This window comes from Crocodylus porosus, unplaced genomic scaffold (assembly GCF_001723895.1).
Source record: "Crocodylus porosus isolate Cpor-Errol unplaced genomic scaffold, CroPor_comp1, whole genome shotgun sequence".
NCBI classification, from domain to species: Eukaryota; Metazoa; Chordata; order Crocodylia; family Crocodylidae; genus Crocodylus; species Crocodylus porosus.
In genome coordinates, this window is record NW_017728943.1 from 64,321,656 (window position 1) to 64,338,010 (window position 16,355).

The window sequence follows — 16,355 nt, forward strand, 5'->3', positions numbered from 1 at the left end:
TGATGCTACCCAGGGTGGTGGTTCTAGGGATGTAAATGTTTACAAGCCTCCCAGCATCAACAGGAACCAACAAGTCCTACCAACTCTGCCTCATCCAGCCATCTATGTTGAAGACTTCAACAGCCATGACATGGATTGGGGCTATACAGATGCAGATGTCAATAGTGAACAACTTGTAAACTTGGCCTCACAAAATGATCTTGTTCTTATTCATGACCCCAAGCAGCATGGCACGTTCCATTCTTCCAAATAGAACAATTACTAGTCTTCTGACTTGTGCTGAATTAGTTCAGTACATGGTCACCCACAGCCAGTATCTTGCCAGGTTTTGGACTACTTCCTGCACAGTCAGTACAGGACATCACTGGTCCACATTGGACTCCAGCTCTCAATCATCAAAAGCTCCAAGAAGAAACAGTGGAACTTCCACAAGGCCCATTGGCAGAAGAATAGCAAGGCACTGGAATGAAGCACTGTGACAATACCAACCTGGAATATCTTACCTCATTGTCTTGGAGAGGCACATCAGCTACCAACACCAAATCACCCTCCCATGGTGTTCAACAAGTAACCAGCCAGCTACTTTGTGTAGCAAGAGCACCATTGGAAAGGGGAGTGCAAAGCTGCTTCCAAAAAGAATAGAGAACTTTTTGCTGCTTGCACTGAACCAGAACCTGTCCAGAACCTTTCACAGTTCCTGAACTTAACAAGGTTTTGGACAATATCAAGTCTGGCACTGCCCCAGGCAATGACAACATTTCCCCCAAGTTCCTGAAGCACCTTGGCCCACATGCTCATTCTTGTTTGGTTCAATTCTTTACAAGGATCACATGTGAGGGAACGCTGCCAAAGGTCTGGTGCATGTCAAAAGTTATCATCTTCCCAAAACTGGTAAAAGATACAAAACCAGGTATCAAGCTATTGCCTGCTATCACTGCTGGTTGTCTGTTTTAAAGTCCTGGAGTGCCTGATTCTACAGCACATACTTCCAGAGGTAGAGAACATCCTGAATATAAATCAAGCAGGTTTCTGACAAGGTTGAAATATGTGCAATCAAGTACTTAGGCTAATATTAATTGAAAATGGTTTTCAAAGAAGCCTCAAGACAGGCACTGTTTTCCTTGACCTCACATCAGCATACAGTACTATTGGCATACTGGTCTGCTTGTAAAGGTAACAAGAGTCCTACCTGCATGGGTGACTGTCATTGCCAAACTGCTCCTCTGCAACAGATGGTTCAGGGCACACATAGGTAAGAGGACAAGTCTATAGAGAAGACAGACCAGTGGACTGCTTCAGGGATCTGTGCTTGCTCTGACCTTGTACAACCTCTACACCAATGACCTGCCACAAACCCAGTCACAGAAATTAATCTGACAACATCTACTGTGCATTCCAGGCCTGAATTTCTCTGAGCACATTCTACATAGTGACATTGCAAAGCTGGATGACTACTGAAACACATGCCACCTCCAGGCAAGTGTCAGTAAGACAATTTCCAGAATTTTCCACATACACAGTGCCAATGCTGCCTGGGAGCTGAACATCCACCTGAATGGCCACAAGCTGACACACAAATCAAAACCTGTCTACCTGGGCATGACACTAGATTGGACACTGAGCTATCACGAACATTTGAAAAAGACAACAATGAAAGTTAAGACATTCAACAACCTCCTTAATAAGTTGGCTGGGTCATCATGGGGTGTAAAAGCCTGAACCCTAAGGATGTCAGCTCTTGCTATCTCGTACTCTGCAGCAGAGTACTGTGCACCAGTTTAGAATTAGTCGTCACACACCAAACTCATTGATATGCAGCTACACTCAACAATGTACATCATATTGGGAACTCTTCAACTGACCCCTCTACCATGGCTCCTAGTCCTGAGCAACACTGTTCCCCCTCATATCCAATGTAAAGTTGCAACTAGCAAGCTTCTGGAGAAAATTTATGTCAATCCAAGTCTGCCTTTGTACGGTGATCTTTTAAATCCACCTGCTGTACATCTACCATCACGACACCTACTGTGGTCCAAACTGCCACACTAGGACCACATGGTGGAGACCCATTGATGTGATGAATGGAGGTCAATATCATCACCAAACAAGTTCCTTATTACAGATCCTACAGTCTGTGCACCTGACTTCAACCTGCCATGCCATCAGTGGGTCTTGCTGAATAGGTTCCAGACAGGGAAAAGTCTGTGCACAGCCAACCTCTATTATTGGAGTCTTTGTGACAACCCAGCCCATAGCTGTGGCAAAACACACACCATGTAGCATATTGTCGATGACTGCCTGCTAAATTCAGCAGTGGACTACAGAAACTGTACATGGCCACTGAGGATGCTATTGCATGGCTCAAGAATTATGCACATGCTGACTGACTGCATGATCATCTGAATTACTGGAAAGTATGTACCCACTGGGTGTCAAAACAACAGATGGATGTGCATAAATGACATGTGGAAAGGTGTATCCAGTTTCTGCAGTGTATATGGGAGAAGGTGAGGGGTTCCTGTCATGCATCATCACTGGTGAAGAGACCTAGGTCCATTATGATCCTGAGAGCAAAAGGCAGCTCAGTAGAGAAACACACTGTCACCACAGCCCAAAAAATGTCACTCTCAATTACTTGTAAGGTCTTGCTCATTCTATTTTGGGACTGCATGGTACCACACTTCATCTGCTTCATGGAATGTGGGGTCATAACCAACAACACCACCTACTTTCATGTTCTCCCAAATCACCTGAAGCTGAGCTTCAAACCAAATGGTATGGAAGGTCAAGGAAGGTGTTCTCCTCTAGCACAACAATGCAAGGCTGCACAGTGCATGGGCAACTATTGAAAATGTGCATGGACAGGACTGTGAAATCTTACCAGATCCACCCTACAATCCTGATCGTGCACCAAGTAATTATCACCCGTTTGGACACTGAAGGGGACTCATGGCTGCAGATTCACCAGTGATGCAGGAATGCAACTTGCACTGAAGGAGTAGCTGTCACAGCAATCAAAAAGATTCTTTTAAGACAGTGCCAAGAAACTTGTGACTCACTGAAATACCTATGTGCAAAGTAGGGTGACTATGTAGAGAAGTGATGTGGTCCAGTAACAGATCACAAAATGGTTTTATTTTGACATGGCTGTTAGTTTCCAAAACATCCTCATGTTTATTATTTCCTTCCAGTCCACCAGCTACCTATGCTGTCCCATAAAGGAGGCTTGACTTACTTGTGAAAGAAAAACATAGGAACTACTGTATGGTTTCATAGACAACTGATGCAGACCTACAAAATGTAGGTTTTTTAGATCAATGACTTTTCAAATTTAGCCCATGTAAATATTTAAGTTTCCTAATAAATGAAGCAGTTGGACTGCAAAGAAAACAGTATTAAGCTAAAAATGCTAACACTGGAGCCTGGAAAAAACAATACTACTTGGTTATATGTATATTTATATATTGTACATGTTCTGTAATATAGAAACATAAAAATGTTGAGCTTGAAGGACCTCAAAAAGTCATCTAGTCCAGTCCTATGTACTGAGTGTGAATGCTCCTGCCAATAAACTCACTTGGTAGAATATTCTTAGAATGTGAACACAATATTGCAAATACATTACAGCAGAAGAACTGAAAAATTCAAATAAATATTCAATAGAAATAACTCCTAATATTCACCCATGCTTACATCAACAGATCATTTTTCCTTCTGAAAAAGAGAAAAAATGTAGGGTCTTAAAGTAGGGAAACAGAACAAAAATATCCTTATATGTTCAAGCATACCCTACAACATCTGCGGCAAGTCCAAAACTACATACCCTGGGTACTCTGATGACTGAATGAAATGGAATGGGCATATTTGTTAAAATCAGCTGGGAAACCACTTGCTTAGTTCCAGAGTTCATAAATTTATGTCAGAATAAAAGGAACAGTAAAAGCACAACTGAACCAATTTACCCTAAGTGCAAATGGCAGTTTTGTTATTTGGTGTCAAAGTTACCATGAGCACAATGACAACCTGCCATAACACATTTTCATGTTCACTAAAGAACAAGGATTTAGTTGGTTAATATTCCCAGCAATACTCCTTTTCATAATTTACAACAACTAGATGCTGATAGGTTATTTAACATTTATGAAGTTAAGATGTAATCAGAAAAACCCTGATTATCTTTACAAATAAAAAAGTTAAATTATTCCACTTTTTTCCCTCCACGACTTCATTTACAGCAGGTGCACACTTTACAAGAGGACAAGTCAATCAAACAAAATCTTGTTTTTATGGGTATATTTGTATAATGTTTAATGGACAATTCTGTGCAAAAAACCCTGTAAATTAGGCTTGACAGCATTGTTTACTTCAAACCCAGGGTAGCTCATAAAGTAGAACTTGCAGCACAACATGTTTAAAAAGGAAAAAAATAAATCCATAATCTGTTTTAAAGGCTTGTGTTCAAAGAACTGTCTGAAATCAGATGCTGAAAACTAATACTTACTATAATATCAAATTATTCAATAATTAACACCAAATTAAAGTGTTTTAGCTGCAGTCTAACAAGTCTTCAAACATGAATGCCATCCCTTTTATTTACATCCAAATAAGAGATTAATCTATCACATAACTGTTATAAATAACTAGGAACTGGGGCTGCATGAAGCTTTGGGTGGTGATTCGATTCAGAGGAGATTCAGCCCAATTTGGTGGTTGAATCTCCAAATCTGAACCGAATATGGGGACCAATTCAAAGGTCCAAATCAATTCAAAGCTCTCTGAATCTTTGGGAAAGATTAGGAGAGCTTTGATGATTTGGGCAGTCCCCAGTGGCTGCAGCAGGGAGCTGCAGCTGACTCCAAGCTGGTAAGAACTGGGGGGGGGGGGAACATGGGAGGACACCTGACAGCCCCCTTGACCCCCCTGCTCCCTCATCCTCCTGACTCCCACCTGCTCCCCTAGCCCCCCCATGGCTGCCCCCATCCACCCCAGCTTGGTACTTTAAAGAAAAGCCCTGGTGCTCACTGGGTGCTGCCAGGTGGGGTGGCGATCTGTGCTGCCCCCCACTGCCCCATACTGCATGGGGGGGCTCTTCCTTGAACCTCCCAATCCCCCCTGCTCCCCCAGCCCTTTCATAGGTGCCCTGCCCAGGCCATCTCCAGCCCTTTAAGGAAAAAAAAAACTGAGAAAAGGCCTGGGACTCGCTGCTCCTGGTGCAGCCTCAGGGCTTTGGGGGCTAATGCAGAGCCCCCCACACGGTGCAGGGAAGTGGGGGGGCAGTGGGAATCACTCCCACTGGCAGAAGCAGTGAGTCCTGGGGGGGTTTCAGGGGGTTTTTTTCTTAAAGGGCCAGAGCTGGCCCATGCAGGGCACCCGTAGGGGTGCTGGGGGAGCAAGGGGAGGTCAGGGGCTCATGCAGACCCCCCATGCAGCGTGGGGCAGTGGGGGGCAGTGGGGATTGCCCCATCATCTGACAGCACCCAGTAAGCTGGGGCTTTTTTTTTTTTACAAGTGCTGGGAGCTGGTGCAGCCACTGCTGGGCTGGGAGAGGGGCAGGGGATGGGCCTGGCCTGGCTGATTCAGAGTTTTGGAGATTTGGCTGCTGCCAAATCTCCAAATCAGATTCAGACAAATTGAATCGGGACAGCGATTCGAATCACCAAATTGAATCGCTGTCCTCCAAATTGACTGAATCCGAAGCGAATACTAGCCTCTTTGCACAGGCCTACTAGGAACCAGTACCTCATCTTACAGTCAAATTTAGTATTCCTGTGCACCTAAAGTTGAGTATGTAAATCTATACATAGGTTCTTAAATTAGGCATCTTGGAGATGGTGAATGTAATGGCTGTTGTATGCACACAGTATTTTTTGCCAACAATTTAGGCATTTAGTTTCTGAGCTAGAGAGCTAGGTGCCGAACTTTATGCACCCGAGTTTTATCATTTTCATCTATATCAATGTACCTTAGTGCGTGGTTGTGCATACAGCAAACACTATGCTAGAAAACAAATGAATCCATCCAGCTAATTAATACCAGGGAAGGAAAACAAATCGTTGTTCTTATTACCCAGAAATAAAGTAATAACCCACTCAGGTAAAGGGGCGGGGGGCAAACAGGCTATAAGAAGATCTAAGTGATATATACAGATATCAGAAGGGTCACAACAAGAATACAGGTACGAATCCAATATGCTATGGAACACGCAGTCTGTAAATACTATGCAAAACCTAGAGGCATAGACTGATGGAGTGAAATAGAACTTTATGACATGAGAAGAGAGGACATTTCAGTCCAGAAGCTCATTATAGCGGGGAGCTGATAACTTGGTAACAGAGGACATGATGTCATAGTTTCTGGGCACCTTCAGCTGCCACTGAAGTTAATAACAATTGAAGGCAGCCAGCAGGATGAGGCCCATAGTGAGGGCTGCTGGTGTTATTAATGAGTTTAAATGCAGGATGGGTATCTGTCTACCTATCAATAACATTTATGGACATGCCTGAGGAAAATTATGGGTTTTTTTCCATTCTGGTTTTCTGTTTCTATCCATGGTATTAATAGTTGTTCCATAATAATTGTAACATATCCTTCTGTACCATATCAGTGAAATGTACCGTACCTTTGAGGTCTGTGCACTGATGCAATGTAACACAAGATAATAGGATACCTATTTCAGAAAATAAAGCCCTATTTTCCATAGTGAGTGAGGTGTGTCAAATATTTTTTTTCTGAATCCATCACTTTAACCACTGCTCGGCCACCTTGCCATTTAGCTAAGTCAGGAGTTTTCAAATGCTATGTACCTATAAAGTTATGAGATTTAAATACCTGAGTGATGTCGAGACATCATTATTAAACATCTCCAAAAAAGAGAAGCTATCTGATAGGATGCCCATAATTAAACCTTAGGACCAAATTTATTACAGTAGAAAAGTGGATTGAATGCCAAAATGTCCCTGGTATCCACCGACAAGAAGATAGTGTGGCCAAACTATTTGCTCATCAAACCTTGATTAATAAAAAGCATTTTTATTTTTAGAGACAATATCAATTAACACAACTGTCTCAGTGGGAGAGTCCCTGCCAGCCTTTATAATAAAGGCTGTGCTCTGGATGTAAAAGGGGAAATCTACATTATTACAATATGGTACACTGCAGAATGTAGAATTCATGCACTGGAAAAAAGAAGAGAAAAACAACAACAAAAGAACTATCTAATTAAAATGAAATCTCTCATGCCTCATGGCATGAATTACAGTGACAAGTAAGGGTGAGCTAACTCTCCAGGTCTGGACCTGTGAGTGATGGGTTCAGTTATAGGGGCATATACTATCTCATAAAATCAGGGCTTTAAACAGGAACCTCCACCTCCTCTCAGCTGTACACTAGAAATAGTCCTTCTCCCCCACGATACTATTTATAGTACACAATACTTAGGGAGACCTATCATCCACATACATGATTATTAAGGAACATTCACTATTTTCCCTGCTATAGCAACTATCCTGCTGGGATACAGAGATCAGGTAAAGCTATGAAAACTCTTCAGATAAGGAAATAGTGGCTCTTGCCTCACTGTTCCCCCCACTCCCGAGACAAAAAAACCCCTTTGCAATGGGAAAAGCCACTCATGCTCCCTTCAAAACATGAAGCCTGGGACCCAGCAGGAAATAGGATGTGAGGGAAATCTACCTACTAGGCCCCTGAAGGCAACAAGGTATGGTATGTGTCTGGAAGGCATTCTAGCGCCAGAGGATGTGAGGAGAGTAGTACATGGGACTGATTAAAATGAACCCTAGAGTTCTGCACATAAATTAAGGTCACATCAAGTAAATATTCAGGAGTTTCCAACCGTTCCCCAGAAGTTTGTCAGATTTCAGGAATACATATGGCCCTTTTGCATAGCCTTAATACAATTAAGTTGATTGAGTGGCAAAGGCTTGAGGAGCCTGGGACACAGCTGTGCACAGGGCAGTATGGCTGCTGCTTTTTGCAACTCCCCTCCCCAAGGGTCAGTGCCTGGAGATAGCGCTCCAGTTGCTCACTGGTCTTTGTTAAACCAGTATTTACTGTGGAGTCTTATTTTCTTAGCCAGATTATCACCGGTTGTCAGTAAGGTCCAGAGCATGCTGAAATATTTCCCAAGTTCTTATTCCCCTTTCTCAACAGTTTCTTTTATTTTACTTTAAAAGGATTTCTAATATTACTGAATATTCTGGACTGTAAATGAAACTTATTATCAAACTATACTACAGTATGAGGAACTTTCCAATAAAATCAAGAGTAGATTACACACAAGTCTAATTCACCTGCCTCTGAGTTCTGAATTATTCCAGGCAGTAAGGGGAAAAAAGTTTAATTTAAGATTTTAATCTTTTTCATATATTATAGTATTTTTTTTGTAACAGATTTTTTGCTTCTGAAAACTAAAAGATTTACAGCTCAGGTTCTTAAGGATCTATTAAGTATTGGTTAAATGGGCAGAGGTAATGCTAAGCATCACTACAGTATTCACTACCCCAGCCTTGAATGCAAAGTACTTTTTCCAAGTGAGCTTATTGTCAAGTGACTCTTCCATGGGTACTCTGCCTTAGATAATTATGAAGAAGAGGTCATGAAAACTTCTTTTGGAGAGTTTACTGATAAAATGCTGACTATTACTAATGTTATAAATCATTTTTTTAAAAAACTGCTTCTTTACAAACACTGACCTTGCAGAATTTGTGGGATAGAAAAGAAATCTAACAAATAAAAATCTGAAAATGGATTAAATAAAGTCCATTAACAATGCTATTCACGAAGTTCAATACATGATAGATATATGCCTATCAACAACATTTATGTGTATGTAGAGATACAAGTTAGTGAGTGTTCTTGCTAGAAATGAACTATATTAAGTGGAAATATAGATATTGCCATTTACATATTTCTGCTCTGTCTATAAAGTCAATATTTGTACCATATCATTTTTATCATATAGATTAAATGTACTATGCTAGCAAAGATATGATCTGCATTGATTCAATATAAAACAAGATAACAAGATAGCTATGTCAAAGAACAAAGCACTGGCTAAATCCTAACCACTATTCACCCACAATACATTGGGCTTGTTAAGACTTTGTTTATTTAATCCAGTGGTACTCAACCTTTTGGCCCCACAGGCCAGATGAATGGTGTAAAGCCAAGTCCACAGGTTTGATTGGGTCATGGGATCTGGCACTGCCTCATCCATGTCCTGCACAGTGGGATTGGGTTCCAGGGTCCAGTCAATGCTTCATCCCACCCCTGTGCACCAGGCTTGGGTCCCAGGATCTGGCACCATCCCCTCCTGTCCTTTGTATGCTGGGATTAGGGCCTGGGGGTGCAGCAACACCTGTCTAGCCCTGATCACTGGGACCCAGTGCCCTGTCCAACATGCAGGCAGGACTTGGGACTCTCTGTGGAGCTGGAAATTTGGCAGCAAGGGAGTGGTGCCACTGCTTCTCCATTGCCAAATTTCCAGACCCATGGGGAGCCCTGCAGGCTGGATGATGTGGTGCCATGGGCCAGATCTGGCTCTCAGGCTGGAGGTTGGGCATTCCTGATCTAATCTATGAGCCTGACCCTTGGACATGTCTCCTAAAGGTCATTATATCAGTGGTAAAGACTTCATAAAATCAGTATCTTTCAATGGATTCTGTTTTCCCTTTCTTCATGATATGGAACAAGCATAGGGCTGTGAGTTGATTTCCAATGATGTAGTGGGCATTGAAATGCAAATATTTCAACTATAAACTAAAACACTGATGCTGAATGTCACTCAACTATGGTGGAAATAGGGATTTTAGTATTGCAGCTAGAGCCCATCTCTAAATGCATTGTTTAAGCTTACTCAATTTGCTTTGACTGGTAACAGTTGAATATAGCTGCTATAAATGCTATTAGGCACCTGGGGTGCTCACAGATAAGCAATTTGCCACTGTAACTCATGACAGTTCAAACAAAGTGCCAAGAGTTACAGTGACTCCTGCCAACCCAATGGATATTCACTGGGGGGTGGGGAGAGACAAGAGGGATCAAGCTCCACTTTGGAGCCAATTCAGGGGGATCTGCATGTCTGCAGCCTCTCTCACCCAGCCCTGTGGTCTCCCCCATCCTCCTAGCTCCACTGCTGTTGGAAGAATGGGAGGAGGGAGATGGAGGGAGGAAACTCTGGGCTGGGATTTGTCCAGCCTACACTAGAGAGGGGTGGGTGGAATGGATTCTATCTGCCCCCCACTCCAGCACAGGCTGGGCAGACTCCAGCCTGAAGCTCCCTCCCCGCTACCATCCTGCAGATAGCACTGTGGGGTGGGATGGGCTACATCAGCCCAGACCCAATCAAACAGAAGTTAATGGAGGCACTTTGCTCTGGAGCCTTCATCTGAAACCTCTTTAAACGAGGGTTGATTTGTTACAGAACTGGTCACTTCTAAGACATTCTGCAGCCATGCACTTCTGCCAGGGTACGGCTGCAGAGCGCTTTCAAGGGGATGATCACATAAGAAATGTCACTTCTGTCAGTGCCCATGGATTTCTGTAATCCAAGCTGACCTTTTCCACATAAACCAGAAAAACCAGAAATCCTAACTAGCCGCTAACATTTAAAGTTTAGAAACAATGAGGTGAGACTAGGGAGAAGATAAGCAATTTCGTATGCAGTTTTAAAATTTCACTTGCTCTGCAGGAAAGGAGTGGGTCTGTTACAAGAGCTTAATATCATTCACCTCAGCAGGTCATTGGCATTTTAAGGCTCAAAAAAGCAGCTACAAACATAACAAACTAATCCACAACCCAGCATGACCTAAAAGGAAGATGGAAACTTTTCTCTAGCAGGCAGACATTTGTGTCTTTTCCTCGATAACGGATAATACTTAATAGTGGTTTACACATTCAAAGTCATGTAAAAACTTAATTAATTAACCCTTGCACCATCTGTATCAGCCATGAAAATCAATATTATAATAATATCAGGTGTCTTTAAGAAACAGCTGCCTGAAACAACAGCTACATAAATCATAAGGGCCCTTTTTAACAGCAAACACAAGGAATAAGAGACCAGAATAGAATATGCGACTTGCTAAATGAGTTAACTTCCCATAGCTATCCATTGTTTTGCTACAAGGTACTATATCGAAAAATGTTTTTACCTGGAGTGTTCCAAGCTAAAAATATAGAATGTGCATCCATTACTGTGACATTATATGGAGCATGGATATTCTCTGGTGTTTCTACTGGTGTTTGTATAATATATTTGTCACTGCTGTGGCTGCCACCCCCAGTGCTGGCTTCCAGCTGGTAAACATATCTGTACAAACACAAAAACAGCAGCAATAGGACTATGGTTAAATGCTTTAGGTGTGTTTGTGTTGGAATTATTCCCATTTTTACCAGTTTAAGATGCACAGATTGTCACACTATATACTGCATTGGAGTTCACATTTTCACTTTACGAGTTTTCATATGAGAAAATTCACCCTCATTCAGTTAATCTAACTAATACTTATATATTACAATTCATAGCATTTTTAATAGGAAACGCTTAGCAATATCAGCATTGGACAAGTGAAGTACTGAAAACATTTGCAGATTTCAAATGTTGACTTTAAACCAGTATATGCAGTATAGGCGCTACTTCACAGTCAGGGCGGCTAGGATCTGGAACCTACTTCCGAGAGAAGTGGTGCTGTCTCCTACCCTGGGGGTCTTTAAGAGGAGGCTAGATGTACACCTTGCTGGGGTCATTTGACCCCAGTACTCTTTCCTGCCATGGCAGGGGGTTGGACTAGATGATCTACTCAGGTCCCTTCTGACCCTAAAAACTATGAAACTATGAATTATCCACCCACCCAAGAACTGTCTGTCTGCCACAGAACTTTGCTGAGTCAACTCAGTAGTTCTGCATTGGTTAAGGAAGAGAACCAGATTTTTCTCTTTTTAAACAATAATTAAGATCATTCCACAGTTTATGGTAAGCTTTTCAAAAGTGTCTTTACATTCTGTATGACATTTTCAGAAGAGATTAGGGCACTCTGGGCCAGATTTTTTAAAGTGCCAAGGCAGCTAATGGTGCAAATAAAAGCACCTTGTGGGTCTTTAAAAGTGCACCTGTATCCCATGAGAACTATGCAGACAGAAGTCCAGCCTCCAGCTGTAACACAGAACAATTTTTGCAAAGCCTTCTGTGTTACAGCATCACCCCGGATCAAACAGAAGTTCACTGTTGGTTCCAGGGGGGAGGGGAATTTGGCTGTGGGCTGGGAGCCTGCAGCCAGGGTTCAGAACAAGAAGAGGGAAAGGCAGTGGAGGGAGCATATTATTGAAGCCCCCCAGCTGGTGCTGAAGCTTGTTCTTGCTCCCTCACCCTCAGCTAGTTCCCTCAGGGGAGCTCCAATACACTCACACCACCCTCCAGGGGGAATTGAAAACACCCAGACTGAACTCCCTCTGCTCCCTTTCCCCACTCTCATTCTGAAAACAGCAACAGGCTAGGAGCTGTGCAGGCTCAAGTTACAAAAGATTTTGAAAGGTCCTTATCTAATACCTCATGCCATGAGGGGTCAGATTTTAATCCAATCAGCATTCTGAAGCTGTCTACAGTCATGCACTGGTGTTTAGTCACAGCTATAAACTGCTTTCTGTGGCCAGATTGGACAAAAAATTGTCACTTCTGTCTGCACCTTCCATGAAAATCCTAGTATTTGCTTATCAGCACTTTCATCTTATCTGCCATTTTTAAAGTGCCTAAGTTTCCTTTTCAAGAGCCATAAACTCTTTTAAGAGCTGTTAAAACCCTCAGAGAGGCAGATAGGCAATTACTAAGATTTTTAAAAGTGCTTGCACCAGAGGTATAGCAGAGCATCTCCACACCTAGGGCAGCTGTGACAAATGGGAAGTGCCAGGATGCTGCAATGCCAGTTTGGTAGTGCAGTCATCCACCTCTAACATGGGGCTATATTTGTGCACCTCTCAAAGGCATTACCTAGGGCTGCTGCCCCACTCACTCCCTCTCAGTTACACTATTGATTTTCACCAGATGTATGTATGCCACTTGAAAATGAGATTTAAAAATTTTGATTTTCACATGGAAAATGTAATTGTTTAAATCAGTATAATGTGCAATTTTATTGTATGCTTTTACCAATAACCACATATCATGTCATTTTATTACTACATAATACATATTACTGTTAATTCTGCTGTATCATTTTAGTGAAAGCTGTAAATAAACTACTACTAAATGTAATTCTTAAGCTCCCTTTAACTCTTACCAAACTTTTGTATTAGACCTTACCTATTATTGGGCTGCAGACCAGCATCAGTGAAATTCAGATCTCTGCTGCCACCCTGGAAAATCTCCTCTCCATTACGAAGCAATCGATAATGAGAAATGAGCCCATTGGGCTTTTCTGGTTCGCTCCAATAGAATTCTACTTCTGTTGAGCTGACTATGATATGACGAGGCTTTGACCATACTCCTGTTAATATCAGCACACTAGTACTTTAGCCATTTAACATAATTAAACATGAAGGCTCAGACTGTTTGTATCTATGTATCTTGTGCAGTCCTTTGTGATAGTTTGAAGTAAGGTTAAAACACTACCAGACAGAATAATAGATTTTTCTATGTAAGTATTCACATTCACTTTGCACCAGTGGAAATAATTCCACAAGATGCAGGGTAATGGGGGGTCAGGCCCAGGGGCTGATGATCACAGCACTAATACTGCCCGATGTATCAGCCTACATTTATTTATTTATTGTATAAGACCAGACCATTTCAACTTGCTCTAGAAATCTATTACTTCAGAGCAAAGTTTGGAAACTGTCACAAAAATAAAGACCCAGAAACAAAGGATGGCATTTTAGTTCTCTTTGGTTGTCTAAGTGGCATTTTTGGCACTTGTATTCGGGTAGCAATACTGTTTCCCAGAAACACAACCCTGTACATATAGACAAATACCTACATACATGCCTGAGCACAGAGCCTGGAAAGACTAGCCCTGCTAGTTTAGTGGTTAGAGCGCTTATATAGGAAGTGAGAGACTCAGGTTTGATCCATGCTCAAAGTGAGTTTAAACCTGTATCTGTCATCCATGCACAGTCCTCTGACCACCCTATTATGGGTTGGGCATTGTTCTAGCCCCTCCCTGGCATGGCTATGCTACTTAGTAATCCAAAGAGAAATAAAATACTAGCCATACTGGCTTAGCATAATTATGATAAAAATATTGTAGTGAAAGACAATTTTTTTCTTGTGTGAATGAATGCAGAATAATTTCAAGAAACTCACTGGAGTTTGGCGTATTTATGATAGCAGAAAATTTGACCCTCAATGACAGTATTATGAAAATGTCCTTTGCTTACCTTCAGGAGCCGCTTGCAATGTTTGAGCAGAAAATGGCTGGCTGGAACTACATCCTGCAGATGTGCATGCTGTCACTGTGAAACTGTAGTTAGTATGTGGTTGGAGACCTAGAGCAAAGCAGAAAATGTTCATATGGTCACGTTGAGAGTAGACCTTATAAAAGTGCTAAATTTCTGAGCTAAAGGTAAGAGTTGGGTAAGTTCAAAAGATCAATATTTCTAGTATTTCTAAGGTATGGCATTACACTGGATGGTCTTAGCATCCACAATAATATCATTTTTTCAGTTAAGCTTTAACACGTCTCCCTTTCTATGCTTAAAATTTGTGATTACAAATGACTGCAGACTCAGTTTATTATATTCAGATACTTGCCTTAAGTTCAGCAGTTAAATGCTTGAATGACTTTTGATTTGACTTATCTTATTTGGAAACAAAAAAATGAGGCTGTTATTTACAAATGTAGCCTTTGTCTACATACACATTGAAATGGTAAAACTGTTGCAAATCTGGATACATACAATATCATAATACTTTAAAAGCCATGGCACAGCTTATCAGAACTAGGCCACATCTACACTGTGTAGATCATACAGACATAATGAAGCTCTAGCTTTAAACTCCCTACTTTGGGTAAAGATTGTGGTGCATCCATGGTATCAGGGAGCTCAGTGTGGGATAACCATTTGAGTTGGACATCTGATTCTCTAGATCTTCCTGTGAACTGCACTGAGTTCAATATTGGTATACTTTGACTGAGGTGTACACTGGAAATCTGTTAAGTACATGAAGTGAAATTCTGTCCCCACTGAAGTCAGTGACAAAACTCCCATTGGGTTATGTGGGTCAGGAATTCACCTAAGCATTCCCATAGATTTTTGGTACCTTCACTTCCATTCTGGTAATAACATCTGCAAGAAAATAATGCATAATTGCCTTTGGTTCTAGTCAGACACCTGAAAGATAGAAGTACATAAAAAGCAGAGATGCTAAGACTAAGTCCCACAAAAGGACTTGGATGTTCAGTTCCAGGAGTGGAATTTACAGACCAACTTAGGTATATACATTACATATACAGCTACTACTCACTTAACTTCGTAGCTACAGTCTTGAAAAATGCGACCTAAGAGAAACAGTGTTAAATGAATCAATTTCATCAAAGTAGTAACTTACTAGCAGACAGCAACCAAACAACATTATAACCAAACATTGCGTGACTTTAAATGGGTATACTGTCTAACAGATCAGTGACGTAATAACGAAACAACATTAACCGGGGTGACGTTAAGTGAGGAGTACCGGTACAGTGAATGGGAAGAAGCAGATGCCTAAGAATAGGATTCACAAGAGCCAGTATACTGAGCAAAGGAATATCTAAGCTAGCCAACAAGAAATGAATGAGATAAGTGAGCCTGCACTCCTTCCTCCCTCCTTGAGTTAGGCAGGACCCTGAAGCCTTGAGGTAGGCATTTATATGAGACTCTGATTCATTACCAAAAGCTGCTTCCCAGATTTAGGCACCTATGTTGACCCCTTTGATCACGGATAACTCTCTTCCTGGTAACGGCTGATACAAATAATTGCTTAGTGAGAAGAACGTCTAGGATGTATAATATCTGGGTTCTAGGCACTCCTCAGCCTGAGGGGTTTCAAACCTAAATCTCCCAGGAGAACTTCTGGTACAGTGGAAGGGAGCAAAGAGAAGCTAGGTGGAGGGAAACGGTGACTGGATGGGCAAGGAAACTGGTGACCAGGAGTGATAACTGAGCGGGGAGACTGGTACTGATGGATAAATACACTACACCCGGCAGCAGCGGGGTGGTGAGTTGTGCCCCCACTGCCATGCGGGCACAGGGCGCATGGCCACAGTATGTCCCCTGGGGCAAAGGCAGCAGGATGGAAAGCCCTGAGTCCGCAGAAGGCAGCCCACATCTGCTTGGCTCCACTCTGGCTGTAGCAGGGGGGTGAA

At 42.0% G+C, this 16,355-nt stretch overlaps 1 protein-coding gene across 1 annotated transcript in view; it reads right to left on the reverse strand.

The window, feature by feature from the left end:
- Positions 1-16,355, reverse strand: part of USH2A (usherin) — a 652,515-nt gene that overhangs the window by 112,640 nt on the left and 523,520 nt on the right. The window contains exons 55-57 of the mRNA XM_019549473.1: positions 14,389-14,496; positions 13,316-13,499; positions 11,172-11,329 (exon numbers count right to left, since the gene is read on the reverse strand). Coding sequence (XP_019405018.1) covers positions 11,172-11,329; positions 13,316-13,499; positions 14,389-14,496 — 450 coding nt within the window. The remainder of the gene's footprint in view (positions 1-11,171; positions 11,330-13,315; positions 13,500-14,388; positions 14,497-16,355) is intronic.